The sequence below is a fragment of the Budorcas taxicolor genome, chromosome 20, assembly GCF_023091745.1.
Source record: "Budorcas taxicolor isolate Tak-1 chromosome 20, Takin1.1, whole genome shotgun sequence".
NCBI classification, from domain to species: Eukaryota; Metazoa; Chordata; class Mammalia; order Artiodactyla; family Bovidae; genus Budorcas; species Budorcas taxicolor.
The window spans coordinates 13,535,882-13,553,257 of record NC_068929.1 but is presented as its reverse complement, the minus strand read 5'-3'; the positions used below and the strand labels follow the sequence as shown (position 1 = coordinate 13,553,257).

The 17,376-nt window shown below is 42.6% G+C and overlaps 1 protein-coding gene across 1 annotated transcript in view; it reads left to right on the top strand.

The window, feature by feature from the left end:
- MCCC2 (methylcrotonyl-CoA carboxylase subunit 2) overlaps nt 1–17,376 on the top strand; it is a 75,004-nt gene that overhangs the window by 21,485 nt on the left and 36,143 nt on the right. The window contains exon 7 of the mRNA XM_052658973.1: nt 17,073–17,186. Within this exon, the coding sequence (XP_052514933.1) occupies nt 17,073–17,186 (114 nt within the window). The remainder of the gene's footprint in view (nt 1–17,072; nt 17,187–17,376) is intronic.

Here is a 17,376-nt window from a genome sequence, read left to right as displayed (position 1 = left end):
GATTGTTTGTGGTTATGGTTTGCCTTCCTGTATTCTTTTTTTTTTTTTTAATAAATATTTATTTATTTGACTGTGTGGGTCTTAGTTGCAGCATACAGAATCTTTTAGTTGTGGTGTATGGGATCTGGTTCCCTGACCAGGATTCTAATTCAGGCCCCCTGTATTAGGAGCATGGAGTCTTAGCCAATGGACCACCGGGGAAGTACCCCTACATTCTATGAACCTTGTCAAATTTAAAAAAATCTAATTGTTATCATACACTAGCATCTATGGTGCCTCTTCTAGTCTTTTCCCCAATATATGAATGCTAAACTGGTTATCTGCACTGAAGCTTTACTGAAAAACTCAAGATATTTGTGAGCACTGTTCTATCTTGTTGACTTCCCCTCCATTTTTTTTTTTTAAAGAACAAGTACCCCCAGAAATGAGGCCCAAAGAAAAGGATCTTTTCACTTCTGCTGTTCCATGAAGCTTTTCTTCCTCCCTGGGTTACCAGACTTCTTACGGTTTGGCCCAGTATCTTCATTCCTGACACCACACAGACTGTTGGTTTTGTCATGTTTCCCTTTCCTGAAGTTCTCCGTGTGTGTGTGTGTGTGTGTGTGTTAGTTGCTCAGTTGTGTCCAACTCTTTATGACCACGTGGACTGTGGGTCCCCACGTGACCCACCAGGCTGCTCTGCCCATGGGATTCTCTAGGAAAGAATGCTGGAGTGGGTTGCCATTTCCTTATCCAGGGGATCTCCCCTGGACCAGGGATTGAACATGGGTCTCCCTTATTGCAGGCAGATTCTTTACTGGCTGGGCCACCAGTGAAGTAGTTCTCTCTCTTTAGGCCACTGGTTTCCTCCTCCGCCTCTCTTCATTTAACCCTCCCACCTCACCTAAGAGCTTGTCCTTAGTGGTGTATAAAATTTTATGACATGCCTGCCCTCCACCTCCACTTATTTACCCTTAAGGTTCTGTTGTTTGGATGGATTTCCTGCTGGTACCCTAGGCTCCAACTAGACACTGTGCACTTAGCTCTCCCTGCTGATTTATGTCCCTTCACCGGTGTTCTGTGTGCTGTTGATGGTGCTTTCTTCCTGCTCTTTTCCCTACAATTGAAATGTTGATGTCAGCTTTGACTCTTCTTTGCTTTTTCCCCTGCTTAATCCATTTAGGTAAATCTTTCTTACTTTTGTACCCCTAGGTACTCCTTTGATGCTGAGCAGATAATAATTCAGTTCAGTTCAGTTCAGTAGCTCAGTCGTGTCCGACTCTTTGCGACCCCATGAGTCGCAGCACGCGGGGCCTCTGTGTCCATCACCAACTCCAGGAGTTCACTCAGATTCACGTCCATCGAGTCAGTGATGGCATCCAGCCATCTCATCCTCTATCGTCCCCTTTTCCTCCTGCCCCCAATCCCTCCCAGCATCGGGGTCTTTTCCAGTGAGTCAACTCTTTGCATCAGGTAGCCAAAGTATTGCAGTTTCAGCTTCAGCGTCAGTCCTTCCAATGAACACCCAGGACTGGTCTTTAGGATGGACTGGTTGGATCTCCTTGCAGTCCAAGGGACTCTCAAGAGTCTTCTCCAGCATCACACTTCAAAAGCATCAATTCTTTGGCGCTCAGCTTTCTTCACAATCCAACTCTCACATCCATACATGACCACTGGAAAAACCATAGCCTTGACTAGACGGACCTTTGTTGGCAAAGTAATGTCTCTGCTTTTAAGTATGCTATCTAGGTTGGTCATAACTTTCTTTCCAAGGAGTAAGTGTCTTTTAATTTCATGGCTGCAATCACCATCTACATCAGTGATTTTGGAGCCCCCCAAAATAAAGTCTGTCACTGTTTCCACTGTTTCCCCATCTATTTCCCTTGAAGTGATGGTACCAGATGCCATGATCTTAGTTTTCTGAATGTTGAGCTTTAAGCCAACTTTTTCACTCTCCTCTTTCACTTTCATCAAGAGGCTTTTTAGTTCCTCTTCACTTTTTGCCATAAGGGTGGTGTCATCTGCATATCTGAGGTTATTGATATTTCTCCCAGCAATCTTGACTCCAGCTTGTGCTTCTTCCAGCCCAGTGTTTCTCATGATGTACTCTGCATATAAATTAAGCAGGGTGACAATATACAGCCTTGACGTACTCCTTTTCCTATTTGGAACCAGTCTGTTGTTTCATGTCCAGTTCTATCTATTGCTTCCTGACGTGCATACAGGTTTCTCAAGAGGCAGGTCAGGTGGTCTGGTATTCCCATCTCTTTCAGAATTTTCCACAGTTTATTGTGATCCACACAGTCAAAGGCTTTGACATAGTCAATAAAGCAGAAATAGATGTTTTTCTGGAACTCTCTGGAGGTAAATTGTCTGTCTACAATGCGAGAAACCTGGGTTCAATCCCTGGGTTGGGAAGATTCCCTAGAGAAGGAAATGGCAACCCACTCCAGTACTCTTGCCTTGAAAATCTCATGGACGGAGGAGCTTGGTGCAGGCTACTGTCCATGCGGTCGCAAAGAGTCGGGCACAACTGAGCGACTTCACTTTCTTTCTTTCTGGAACCCTCTTGCTTTTTCGATGATCCAGAGGATGTTGGCAATTTGAAATCTGGTTCCTCTGCCTTTTCTAAAACCAGCTTGAACATCTGGAAGTTCACGGTTCACGTATTACTGAAGCCTGGCTTGGAGAATTTTGAGCATTACTTTACTAGTGTGTGAGATGAATGCAATTGTGTGGTAGTTTGAGCATTCTTTGGAACTGCCTTTTTTTGGGATTGGAATGAAAACTGATCTTTTTCAGTCCTGTGGCTACTGGTGAGTTTTCCAAATTTGCTGGCAGATTGAATGCAGCACTTTCACAGCATCATCTTTCAGGATTTGAAACAGCTCAACTGGAATTCCATCACCTTCATGAGCTTTGTTTGTAGTGATGCTTTCTAAGGCCCACTTGACTTCACATTCCAGGATGTCTGGCTCTAGGTGAGTGATCACACCATCATGATTATCTTGGTCGTGAAGATATTTTTTTGTGCAGTTATTCCATGTATTCTTGCCACCTCTTCTTAATATCTTCTGTTTCTGTTAGGTCCATACCATTTCTATCCTTTATCGAGCCCATCTTTGCGTGAAATGTTCTCTTGGTATCTCTAATTTTCTTGAAGAGATCTCTAGTCTTTCCCATTCTGTTCTCTTCCTCTATTTCTTTGCATTGATGGCTGAGGAAGGCTTTCTTATCTCTTCTTGGTATTCTTTGGAACTCTGCATTCAGATGCTTATATCTTTCCTTTTCTCCTTTGCTTTTCACCTCTCTTCTTTTCACAGCTATTTGTAAGCCCTCCCCAAACAGCCATTTTGCGTTTTTGCATTTCTTTTCCATGGGGATGGTCTTGATCCCTGTCTCCAGTACAGTGTCACGAACCTCCGTCCATAGTTCATCAGGCACTCTATCAGATCTAGGCCCTTAAATCTATTTCTCACTTCCACTGTATAATCATAAGGGATTTGATTTAGGTCATACCTGAATGGTCTAGTGGTTTTCCCTACTTTCTTCAATTTAAGTCTGAATTTGGCAATAAGGAGTTCATTATCTGAGACACAGTCAGCCCCTGGTCTTGTTTTGCTGACTGTATAGAGCTTGTCCATCTTTGGCTGCAAAGAATATAATCAATCTGATTTCGGTGTTGTTGACCATCTGGTGATGTCCATGTGTCTTCTCTTGTGTTGTTGGAAGAGGGTGTTTGCTGTGACCAGTGTGTTCTGTCTTTACCATAGATAGTTCAGGTCTTTTCTGTCTATATACAAATGTTGTTGTTCAGTCGCTCAGTTGTGTCAGACTCTTTGTGACCCCATGGACTTCAGCATGCCAAGCTTCCTTGTCCTTCAGCATCCGGAGCTTGCTCAGACTCATGTCCATTGAGTTGGTGATGCCATACAACTATCTTGTACTCTGCCATCCCCTTCTCCTCATGGCTTCAGTCTTTCCCAGAATCAGAGTCTTTTCTAATGAGTCAGCTCTTGGCATCAGGTGGCCAAAGTACTGGAGCTTCAGCTTCAGCATCCATCCTGCCAATGAATATTCAGAACTGATTTCCTTTAGGATTGACTAGTTTGATCTTCTTGCTGTCCAAGGGACACTCAAGAGTCTTCCTCAACATCCAGTTCAAAAGCATCAATCCTTCGGTGCTCAGCCTTTCTTATGGTCCAGCTCTCACATCCATACATGACTACTGGAAAAACCATAGCTTCGACTACACAGACTTTTGTTGAAAAAGAAATGTTTCTGCTTTTTAACATGCTGTATAGGCTTGTCATAGCTTTTCTTCCAAGGAGCAAACGTCTTTTAATTTCATGGCTGCAGTCACCATCTGCAGTGATTTTAGAGCCCAAGAAATTAAACTGTCACTGTTTCCATTGTTTCCCCATCTATTTGCCATGAAGTGATGCGACCAGATGCCATGATCTTCATTTTCTGAATGTTGAGCTTTAAGCCAACTTTTTTACTCTCCTCTTTCACTTTCATCAAGAGGCTCTTTAGTTACTTTTCATTTTCTACCATGAGGGTGGTGTCATCTGCATATCTGAGGTTATTGATATTTCTCCTGGCAATCTTGATTCCAGCTTGTGCTTCATCCAGCCCTGCATTTTGCATGATATACTCTGCATATAGGTTAAATAAGCAGAATGACAGTACACAGCCTTGACATACTCCTTTTCCAGTTTGGAACCAGTCTACTGTCCCATGTCCAGTTCTAACTGTTGCTTCTTGACCTGCATACAGGTTTCTCAGGATGCAGGTAAGGTTGTCTGGTATTCCCATCTCTTTAAGAATTTTCCAGTTTGTTGTGATCCACACAGTCAAAGGCTTTGGTGTAGTCAGTGAAGCAAATGTAGATGTTTTTCTGGAATTCTTTCCCTTTTTCTAAGATCCAGTGGATATTGACAGTTTGATCTCTGGTTCCTCTGCCTTTTCTAAAACCACCTTGAACATCTGGAAGTTCTCAGTTCACATACTGTTGAAGCCTGGCTTGGAGAATTTTGAGCATTACTTTGCTAGCGTGTGAGATGAGTGCAATTGTGCGGTAGTTTGAACATTCTTTGGCATCGTCCTTCTTTGGCATGGGATGAAAGCTGACCATTTCCAGTCCTGTGGCCACTGTTGAGTTTTTCTAAATTTGCTGGCATATTGAGTGCAGCACTTTCACAGCATCATCTTTCAGGATTTGAAATAGCTCAACTGAAATTTCATCACCTCTATTAGCTTTGTTTGTAATGATGCTTCATAAGGACCACTTGACTTCACATTCCAGGATGTCTGGCTCTAGGTTAGTGATCATACCATTGTGGTTATCTGGAATGTGAAGATCTGTTTTGTATAGTTCTTCTGTGTATTCTTGCCACCTCTTCTTAATATCTTCTGCCTCTGCCAAAGTGGAAACAGTGCCCAGTTGTGGGTGTGTCTGATGGTGAAAGTAAAGTCTGATAGTATAAAGAACAATATTGCATAGGAACCTGGAATGTTAGGTCCATGAATCAAGGTAAATTGGAATTGGTCAAACAAGAGGTGGCAAGAATGAACACCTACCTTTTAGGAATCAGTGAACTAAAATGGACTGGAATGGGAGAATTTAATTCAGATAACCATTACATCTACTACTGTGGGCAAGAATCCCTTACAAGAAGTGGAATAGCCCTCATAGTCGACAGAGGAGTCCAAAATGCAGTACTTGGGTGCAATCTCAAAAATAACTGAGTGATCTCTGTTTGTTTCCAAGGCAAACCATTCAGTGTCACAGTAATCCAAGTCTATGCCCCAACCACTAATGCAAAGAAGCTGAACGGTTCTTTGAAGACCTACAAGACTCTCTAGAATTAACACACACACACACAAAATGTCGTTTTCATCATATGGGACTGGAATGCAAAAGTAGGAAATCAAGAGATATCTGGCATAACAAGTGAGTTTGGTCTTGGAGTACAAAATGAAGCAGGACAAAGGCCCACAGAGTTTTGCCAAGAGAACGCGCTGGTCATAGCAAACACCCTCTGCGAACAACACAAGCGATAACTCTACACATGGACATCACCAGATGGTCAACACTGAAATCAGATTGATTATATTCTTTGCAGCTGAAGATGGAGAAGCTCTGTACGGTCAACAAAACAAGACTGGGAGCTGACTATGGCTCAGATCATGAACTCCTTGTTGCCAAATTCAGACTTAAATTAAAGAAAGTAGGGAAAGCCATTAGGCCATTTAGGTATGACCTAAATCAAATACCTTGCGATTACACAGTGAAATTACACATGACTACAGAGTTATTCTTTATCATGTTCCCGTTTTTCAGACCAAACTTTGTAGCCTGACACTTAAGACCTCGTGTGATCTGGTTCCAACCTAACTTGCTAGCTTTATGGCTCATGCACTGTAAACTCCCATGAGTCTGAACCGCTCGCTGTTTTTCATATGTACCATGGTCTTTATGAGTTTCTGCTCAGATCCACTGAGCCCTCTTTGCCCTAATCCAAATGGATTGATCTGTCTCGAACCCATTTTTACAAAGTCCATCTTAGATGCCACTTTTTCCAGGAAAACTTCCAAGAATCCCTTACTGGAAGTAATCTTTTCTTCACCCAACTCCTGTAATTCTTGCACTTTGCCTTACTAGTGGCATTTATCCCTTTTATCTAGATATATCCTGACTAATTTCCCCTACTAAACTCTATGCCATTTGGGACTAGAGACAATATTGGATTATTTACATCCCAACACATTTATTTGCCTACCTAATAGCATATTTAAAAGCACAGACATTACTTTTCCAACAAAGGTCCGTCTAGTCAGGGCTATGGTTTTTCCAGTGGTCATGTATGGATGTGAGAGTTGGACTGTGAAGAAAGCTGAGTGCCAAAGAATTGATGCTTTTGAATTGTGGTGTTGGAGAAGACTCTTGAGAGTCCCTTGGCCTGCAAGGAGATCCAACCAGTCCATTCTGAAGGAGATCAGCCCTGGGAGCTGACTATGGCTCAGATCATGAACTCCTTGTTGCCAAATTCAGACTTCAGGGAATGATGCTGAAGCTGAAACTCTAGTACTTTGGCCACCTCATGTCAAGAGTTGACTCATTGGAAAAGACTCTGATGCTGGGAGGGATTGGGGGCAGGAGGAGAAGGGGACAACAGAGGATGAGATGGCTGGATGGCATCACTGACTTGATGGATGTGAGTCTGAGTGAACTCCGGGAGTTGGTGATGGACAGGGAGGCCTGATGTGCTGCAATTCATGGGGTCGCAAAGAGTTGGACACAACTGAGCGACTGAACTGAACTGAACTGAACTGAATAATTTATTAAAAGAGTGAAACTCTTTATGGCTATAAAGTGGTTCTGTTTCCTGTGTTTTAATCATTGGCAGGCAGATTCTTCTACCACTGCACCATCTGGAAAATCCCATGTTTCATTATTTACTGTATTTTATTTTTTTTATTTTACTGCATAAAGAAGTCACTGTTGTAATTGCAGTTATGTTGCTGCTGCTGCTGCTAAGTCGCTTCAGTCGTGGCCGACTCTGTGCGACCCCGTAGACGGCAGCCCACCAGGCTCCGCCGTCCCTGGGATTCTCCAGGCAAGAACACTGGAGTGGGCTGCCATTGCCTTCTCCATGCAGTAATGTTATATACATGCATTTTGGTAGTGAGCACTATGTGGTCTGCTGTGTCTGACTCTTTGCAACCCTGTGGGCTGAAGCCCACCAGCTCCTCTGTCCATGGGATTCTCCAGGCAAGAATACTGGAGTGGGTTGCCATTTCCTTCTCCAGGGAATCTTCCCAACAGAGGGATCGACCCTCATCTGCTGTGTCTCCTGTACTGGCAGGTGGATTCTTTACTACTGAGCCACCTGGGAAGCCCAGTGAGCACTAACTCTCTGTGTTGGTGCAGTTCTTGTTTTCCTCCCCAAGATTGGTTTTTGTTTAGTCGTATTAACCCTGACCATTTTAAATCCATTTATCCGTTTCTAAGAAGTATGTCTCTGTACAACAATATCTCTGTTATGTCCTATATTTTGCAGCTGTAAAGATGTGACTAGATTCCTACAGATCTTCCAGGCCCAATAATTTTGTTTTTGCACTCGAGAAAAAACAGGTAACCAGATGCACTCTGTATTGTCTGTTTCACTTTTCCTTACTTTCTCATAGGTTTTACGACCCCTGACTTGTTTTTGAAGTTTAAAGACTTGGCCTGTTGGTGTCCACTAGTCTTCACTTTCTTGTGTGGCTCCCGCTTTGCTGACTTTTTAAGTGTGAGACTTAGGGTTCTCTTCAGAAGGGGGATCTTGGTGGTTATTTTCTTCAGATCTTACATTACCATTAATTTTTATAGTCTAGTGAGAGTCTAGTCTGGACTGATCTTAGCTCTGATGCATTAATTCTCTTCCTTGTTTTACTGTGATCCTTACTACACCAGCAACAAGTATTTCTGTTTTTATTAACAGTTTTTTCTTCTGATATAGATGTTATTCACCTAGCCATGCTAGTTGCAGCTCCTCAGGCCTTTCTTCCTTTTTCCTTCTTTGTATTTCTGCCCCTTCTTCTTTTTGGAGATGTACCTGAAGTTATTCTCAAATGTCCTTACTTTCCTCTTTTTCTTACCATTTCCTTCTTATCCCTTTTGGCTTAGCGTATTATTTTTGTAACTTATTTTCTTTACTTCAGACGTTGGTAAATGTCTTGAGGGTCTTAGTTAGGATAAACACTGAGTATTATTTTTTAAATGCACTTGAACCTGCTCATGAAACCAGACAGGGTCAGAGGTAGAAGTACCCACTCTGTTTGATTGTTTTGAAGTTCTCTGATAAAAAGCTTGGGGAAGCAACAGAATGTTTTGGGTAAGGTGGATTTTTTGTTTTCTGTGTAGATTTCATCCTATCCACTGGGCACAGATAAGCATGCATGTTCTAGGATCAACAGTGTGATCAGATGGTTTAGTTGATAATATTCTTATATTCTAGACAGCTATTGACTTGATATGTGTGTATTATGGCTTTTATTTTTTTAATGGTAACTCTTTAGGTGCCTTGTGCTCAGTCGTGTCCTACTCTTTGTGACTCCATGGACTGTAGCCTGCCAGGCTCCTGTCCGTGGGATTTTCCAGGCAAAAATACTGGAGTGTGTTGCCATTTCCTTCTCCAGGGGATCTTCCCCGCCCAAGGATAGAAGCAAATAATGTGATACCGGCAGTATTTGCTTTCTACATTACTTTGAAAGGAAAAAGAAATAAGATGAGAGATTTAAAAAAATGATAGTTTAATGGCTTTTCCATCAAGCAGCTGAAAATCTCTGTCCCCAGGTTCTGTTACATTTATCAGAGAGAGCCTTTGAACTGCATGGTCTTCTGCAATTTTTCAGTGGAAAGATGGAGGTCTAGGGTTCACACAGTTTCTCAGAATTAGATGTAAAACCTCTTGACTTCATCTCAGAGACCCCGTCCACAGGGCAGGCTGCTGACCTACAATATGTAATTTGTTTTTGGTGCAATGACAACCAGTTTCTGTTTGTGCAGGCAAGGCCTGGAGGGTAATGAAAGTTTGTCTAAAGTTTTTCCAGCCTCTTCCCTCTGTTCTTTAGCCTCTCGTTTCCTTTCACTGACAGCTTTTGCTGTGCTGTCCGTGGCGGTGATGACGAGGACTGTTACTGTCAGTTACACGTCATCCTTAGCCCCTTGCTGTTCTCTTGCTCTGGATTCAAGTTTGTGAGTCGCCATGGCCCTGCCAACCCTGCAAGAGGGATCTCTTGGTTTGTCTGTGTCATAGAGCAGGCCCAGCTCAAAGGTGAAGGAGTGGACAGTGGCCTCGCAGTGGAGTGGCGGGAGGTCTGGCGTTCTGATGCAGATGAGGGTGCTGTGATGTCTCTGCTGACACCCACACAGCCAAACCTGTGCTGAGTGTGGCCCGAACGGTTTATGGCCACAGAGCTTCCTTATGTCCTTTTAGTGTCCTCTTAGTAGAGAAGGCAGCAGAATCTCCTTTCTGGGGTTCTGGATCATTTGTTCAGTGTGGCCCCGTGTAAGGTCTTCACTGTACTCTGGACAAATGCTTTGGGGCCTGGAAAGTCCTCGGTGCTCTTTGGGCCCTGGGGTCCCCAAAGTCTGTGAGAAACAGCGGTAGGCACAGAGGCAGAGCTCTCGGTGCACGCTGACTCTTATTTTGTGAGTGAGTGAAGGACTCAGAATTAAATACAGAAGAGGAGGTTGTGTGACAGTGGTGCCTTCGCTGTGTTCTTTTATTTCTATTTTCAGAATTTGCTTTAGGGATATTAAGTTTTGTGTTGGATGCTTAGAACTAGAATAGCCTCTCTTTGTTATTGATGAAAGATATGAGAATATTGATTCTTATATCTATTTCCCATGAAGTGATGAGACCAGATGCCATGATCTTCATTTTCTGAATGTTGAGCTTTAAGCCAACTTTTTCACTCTCACTTTCATCAAGAGGCTTTTTAGTTCCTCTTCACTTTCTGCCATAAGGGTGGTGTCATCTGCATATCTGAGGTTATTGATATTTCTCCCAGCAATCTTGATTCCAGCTTGTGTTTCTTCCAGTCCAGCGTTTCTCATGATGTACTCTGCATATAAGTTAAATAAGCAGGGTGACAGTATACAGCCTTGACGTCCTCCTTTTCCTATTTGGAACCAGTCTGTTGTTCCATGTCTACTTCTGACTGTTTCTTCCTGACCTGCATACAGATTTCTCAAGAGGCAGGTCAGGTGGTCTGGTATCCCCATCTCTTTCAGAATTTTCCACAGTTTATTGTGATCCACACAGTCAAAGGCTTTGGCATAGTCAATAAAGCAGAAATAGATGTTTTTCTGGAACTCTCTTGCTTTTTCGATGATCCAGAGGATGTTGGCAATTTGATCTCTGGTTCCTCTGCCTTTTCTAAAACCAGTTTCAACATCTGGAAGTTCATGGTTCACGTATTGCTGAAGCCTGGCTTGGAGAATTTTGAGCATTACTTTTCTAATGTATGAGATGAGTGCAATTGTGCGGTAGTTTGAGCATTCTTTGGCATTGCCTTTCTTTGGAACTGGAATGAAAACTGACCTTTTCCAGTCCTGTGGCCACTGCTGAGTTTTCCAAATTTGCTGGCATACTGAGTGCAGCACTTTCACAGCATCATCTTTCAGGATTTGAAACAGCTCAACTGGGATTCCATCACCTCCACTAGCTTTGTTCGTAGTGATGCTTTCTAAGGCCCACTTGACTTCACATTCCAGGATGTCTGGCTCTAGGCTAGTGATCACACCATCATGATTATCTTGGTCGTGAAGATCTTTTTTGTACAGTTCTTCTGTAGTGTCAGACTTTATTTTTTTGGGCTCCAAAATCACTGCAGATGGTGATTGCAGCCATGAAATTAAAAGACGCTTACTCCTTGGAAGAAAAGTTATGACCAACCTCGATAGCATATTCAAAAGCAGAGACATTACTTTGCTGACTAAGATCCGTCTAGTCAAGGCTATGGTTTTTCCTGTGGTCATGTATGGATGTGAGAGTTGGACTGTGAAGAAGGCTGAGCACCGAAGAATTGATGCTTTTGAACTGTGGTGTTGGAGAAAACTCCTGAGAGTCCCTTGGACTGCAAGGAGATCCAACCAGTCCATCCTAAAGGAGATCAGCCCTGGGATTTCTTTGGAAGGAATGATGCTAAAGCTGAACCTCTAGTACTTTGGCCACCTCATGTCAAGAGTTGACTCATTGGAAAAGACTCTGATGCTGGGAGGGATTGGGGGCAGGAGGAGAAGGGGACGACAGAGGATGAGATGGCTGCATGGCATCACGGACTTGATGGACATGAGTCTGAGTGAATTCCGGGAGTTGGTGATGGACAGGGAGGCCTGGCGTGCTGCGATTCATGGGGTCGCAAAGAGTCGGACACGACTGAGTGACTGAACTGAACTGAACTGATGTACTTAGTAACTCTAACTCTTGTGTTTTATTTTAATTTTATAAGTTTAATAGAAAAGTAATTTATTGAGATATATTTCACATACTATACAATTACTCATTTAATTTGTAAATTCAGTGGCTTTTAGGATATTTACAGGCTTGAATCAGCTTTAGACAACTTTATGACTCCAGAAGGAAATGCCACACGCATTGGCAGTTAATCTCATGTTTTAACTCAGTCCCTCCAGGTAGCCTGTGGATGTGCCTCTTCTGGACATTGTGTAGAGATGGAATTGCACAGTAAGTGGTCTTCTGTGACTGGTTTCTTTCACTTAGCATAATGGCTTCAGTTTATCCCTGTCTTTCCCTTGGTTTCTCATCACTCTCCAGGGTGGTACAGAGCGCTAGTGCTCGTCTGTGTCCCACCTCTGGACCAGAGGAACAGTTCACAGACACTTAAAGAGCAACAGCAGCAAAGCACTTCAGACACGGATTATCCCAGGTCTTCAGATGTGCCTCAGGTGCAGTCACATGAGGGAGATGGTTTTTGATCTCTGTGTTAGTTCTCCATTACTGCAGAACAAATTATCCCCAAACATAGCAGTTTAAAACAACAATGCTTATTGTCTTGCAGTTTCTATGGATTCAGGGTCTGAGCACAGCTTAGCTGGATCTTGGAGCTCTGCGCTTAGCTGGATCACGTGACTGACTGCATCCTCTCAAGGCTCCACCCCGTATCACTGGCTGATGACAGGATTCAGACCTCTGCAGGCCTTTCTTAGCTCCTTTTGAGCTGTTGTAGGTTCTTTCCTATTGTGGGACTCTCCATACAGCACGTCACAGCATGTCAGCTGCTGCATTAGAGTGTGCAAGCAGGTGGGCAAGAGAGAGGGCCAGCAAGACAGAAGACATGGTCTTTCATACCCTGGGCACAGCAGTGATGTCCCATCACTCGCCATATTCCATTTGTTAGAGGCATATCACCAGATCCACCACACACTCAAGGCAATGCGGTCATACAGCACGTGAATACCAAGAGTCTAGGATGATGAAGCGGGGTGGGGGGTGTTTTAGAAGCTGCCTGCCACAGTCTCCTACCCATTCCTTAGCAAAGGTCTTCTCTATACGTTTGTGATATCTTCTATGGCTTTGGAGAAGTGGATTGTTGATTTCCTTGATTATAGAGCTTCTGCAGAGAAAAGGCATCTGAAGTGTTCTTTGTCATTTTTCAGTCTCTCAGTCATGTCTGACTCTTTGTGACCCCATGGACCACAGCATGCCAGGCTTCCCTGTCCTTCCTATCTTTCAGTTTGCTCAAACTCATGTCCATTGAGTCGTTGATGCCATCTAACCATCTTATCTTCTTTCGCCCCCTTCTCCTCCTGCCCTCAATCTTTCCCAGCATCAAGGTGTTTTCCAACAAATTGGCTCTTTGCATCAGATGGTCAAAATATTGGAGCTTCAGCTTCAGTATCAGTCCTTCCAATGAATAATCAGGGTTGATTTCCTTTAGGATTGACTGGTTTGATCACCTTGCTGTCCAAGGGACTCTCAAGAGCCTTCTCCAGCACCACAGTTCAAAAGTGAAAGTCGCTCAGCCATGTCCGATTCTTTGTGACCCCATGGACTATACAGTCCATGGACTTCTCCAGGTCAGAATACTGGAGTGGGTAGCTGTTCCCTTCTCCAGGGGATCTTCCCAACCCAGGGATCGAATCCAGGTCTCCCGCACTGCAGGTGAATTCTTTACCAGGGAAAGAATCAATTCTTTGGTGCTCAGCCTTCTTTATGGTCCAGCTCTCACATCCTTACATGACTACTGGAAAAAGCATAGCTTTGATTATACTGACCTTTGTTGGCAAAGTGATGTCTCTGCTTTTTAATACGCCATCTAGGTTTGCCATAGCTTTTCTTCCAAGGAGCGAGTATCTTTTAATTTCATGGCTGCAGTCACCGTCTGCAGTGATTTTAGAGCCCAAGAAAAGGAATGTGGTAAAATTCCCTGACTAGATGTGCTGATAATTTGTCAGCTATTCACTTGAGAGACCTTTCGCTAAATTGATACATCTTTTCTCTCCATCCTGAGATGGCAGAACGGCATTTAGTTTCATTTCCCTCATTTTTGCCTTACGACATTTTGACAAAATAACTCGTCTTTCTTTGTCTCCTTCACCCCACCCCCCGCCCCGCCAATCCTTGGTCTCAGAACACTACTCACCGGCCGTTGCTCCTCTTTGCTGTCCTTTTGCTCCATGTTGTGTTCATGGAACCCCGCTGTGCCCCTCTGGATCTTTTGAAAATCGCCCTGTTTTATATTTTCCCATCGTTGTGACTCTCTTCTAGTTCCTTGACTTTTTTGATAAGTGAAGTAGTTTGAGTGGATTCTAGTGTTCCAGTGCAGAGAACAGGGTGATAAGGTGAAACTGTGTCCTTTGTTTCTGATAGAAACTTAAAAGCCCATAAAACATTTCAAACTTGAAAGTAGAGAGACTAATAGGACAGAACACTGATGTACCCTCCACTTGGATTTATGAAGTACTAACCTTTCCTTTGTTATTTTTCCCCCCCATTCTTTTATTGGCGCATAATTACTTTACAATTGTTGTGTTAGTTTCTGCTGTACAACAAAGTGAATCAGTTATATGTATATATCTCCTCCTTAGCCTCCCTCCCACGCCTCCCATCCCACTCCTCTGGGTCATCGCAGAGCTCCAAGCTGGGCTCCCTGTGCTCTGTAAGCAGCTTCCCGCTAGCTTTTTTTATACCATGTTACACATGGCAGTGTATGTATGTCGATGCTACTCTATCAATTCGTCCCACCCTCCCCTCTCCTCCACCCCCATGTCTGTTTTATCTGCATTTCTATTCCTTTTCTGCAAATAGGTTGATTAGTACCATTTGCCTCAGATTTTTAAAGAATTTATTTGTCCACAATATCTCTTTTAAAATATTGTATTGATAGACTTGTTGGTTATTTGCATGTTTTTGCTATTATAAACATTGCTATGATGAATATTTCTTTGTACTCATGGGCAAGACTTTTTCTAGCCATAGATATTTTAAAGTAAACTTCTGCAGGGAGGTGGGGCAGGGGCAGGGGGAGAAATAGGTGAGGGCGATTAAGAGGTACAAACTTCTAGTTGTAAAATGAGTCATTAGTGTGAAATGTACAGTGTGGAGAATACAGTCAGGAATTATGTACTATCTGTATATGGTGACAGACTGTGGCTGGACTTATTGTGGTGATCATTTTGACATGTATAGTGTTATCAAATCCCTCTGTCATATTACAGTAACTAACATAGTGTTTAGGTTGATTATACTTCAGATCCAACCAACCAAACAAGCAAACCCATAGAAAAAGAGATCAGATTTATAGTTACCAGAGACGAGGGATTGGGCAGAAAGGGAATCGGATGACAGTGGTCAAAAAGTACAAACTTATAAATAAGTAATGTGATATAATGTACAATGTGAAAAATATAATTAATGCTATTCTATGTTATGTGTGAAAGCTGTTCAGAGTAAATCCTAAGAGGTTTCTTCATCATAAGAAAAACATTTTCTTCCATTTTAAAAATTTTAGGGGTTTCCCTGGCAGTCCATGGCTCAGACTCCATGCTTGCATTGCAGGGGGCATGGTTTGACCCCTGGTCAGGGAACTAAGAATCCAATACATTGCATGGTGCAGCAAAAAAAAAAAAAATCTAAATGAGATGGTGGATATTTTCTAAACCTACTAATATAATCATTTCATGATACATGTAAGTCAAATCATTATGCTGTACACCTTAGGCAGCACTGTATGTCAATTATATTCCAATAAAACTGAAAGAAAAAAGCTTCTCAGTGATTGATAAGCAAACAAGCAAAACAGTAAGTGATAAACATTTCTGTTATATATTGACAAAGAAATGTTACAGCTGTTTTTAATAACATTACGTGAAATAGGAGAAAATGCCCTTCGCGACAGCCATCTAAATAGAAGGCAGCACGTGAGTTAACATGACAGCCATCTACACAGAGAAATGGTAGCTCATGCCGCTTCTTGCTTTTGGATTAATAGTAGCGTGGCTTTTTCCTTTTCCAAAGTAGGTATTGATATGACTAGAAGGAAAACGGATGGAATATTGGAATTAGTGAAACTACTTTCATATGGTAATTTAAGAAAATATTCACTACATCCTTCTCTTATTTTTCTTCGTGGTAGTATTTACTCCTACCTAGGACTAATCAGCAAAATCTATATTTATTATTTGTATCATACGAATCCCAGGGACAGAGGAGCCTGGTGGGCTGCCGTCTATGGGGTCGCACAGAGTCGGACATGACTGAAGCGACTTAGCAGCAGCAGCAGCAGCAGCAGCAGCAGCAATCTCTAAGCAAGAATTTTTAAAAAACTTTTATCATGGAAAATTTCAAGCACCCACGAAAGTAGAAAAATAGTACTGTGAACCCTCAAGTATGCATCACCCAGCTTCAACACAATTGACTTTCTTTTGAGCAAGATTTTCAATTGTGGTGCTAACATTAGTTTTATATTTAGAAAGTCTTATATGCAGGGTAACACAAAATTAACATTGCTCATTTGGAGAATTATTTCAGTATTCTTATGAGGTAAGTGGCAATTGTTTAGAGAACTTATTATTGCTATTATTATTATTAGATATAAAGTTGTCCTTTTAATATAATTTTGCTAGTTTATGGGTTGATTGTGAGTTTCTTCTCTCCATTAGCTGCTCAGTGTAATGGTCTGTTTGGCCAGTCTTTCATTTGACAGGGAGGTTGTCCACAAGCTTTGTAAAAGTGTGACCTAAGCCCTTCAAAATGTTTTGATACAAAAGTTAGGAAACAGTTCTAAAAGAACTCCATTTTAAAAATGAAACACAGGGAGTTCCCTGGTTGCCTAGTGGCTAAGATTCCAAGCTTTTCTGCCATGACCCGGGTTTAATCCCTGGTCAGGAACTGAGATCCTGCAAGCCACACAGCGCAGACAAAAAATCCCCCAAAAACCAAAAAAGAAAAACAAAGACAGCAGAGGGACAAGCTAGTAACATGCCCTGGTACTGTCTGTGGAACTGTAGATCCAGAGACTGTGTAATTCACTGTTCGAGCTGTCCTGCATGAGTTTCCTGTGTGCTTGGATTCCAGATAGCAGTGGTCATGGGCTCCTGCACAGCAGGAGGAGCTTACGTGCCTGCAATGGCTGATGAAAACATCATCGTCCGCAAGCAGGGTACCATTTTCTTGGCTGGACCTCCCTTGGTAAGAACCTGCTTGTTCGTTTCTTTTTGGTAAGAACATAGTCTTGCTTGCTTGCTTGAAGTAAAATATACATAATGTAAAATATACCATTCTGACCATTTTTAAGTACACAGTGCTCTGGCGTGAAGTATAGTCACTTTGTCGTACAGCTGTCACTACGATCCATCTCCGGAACGTTCTCATCTTCCCC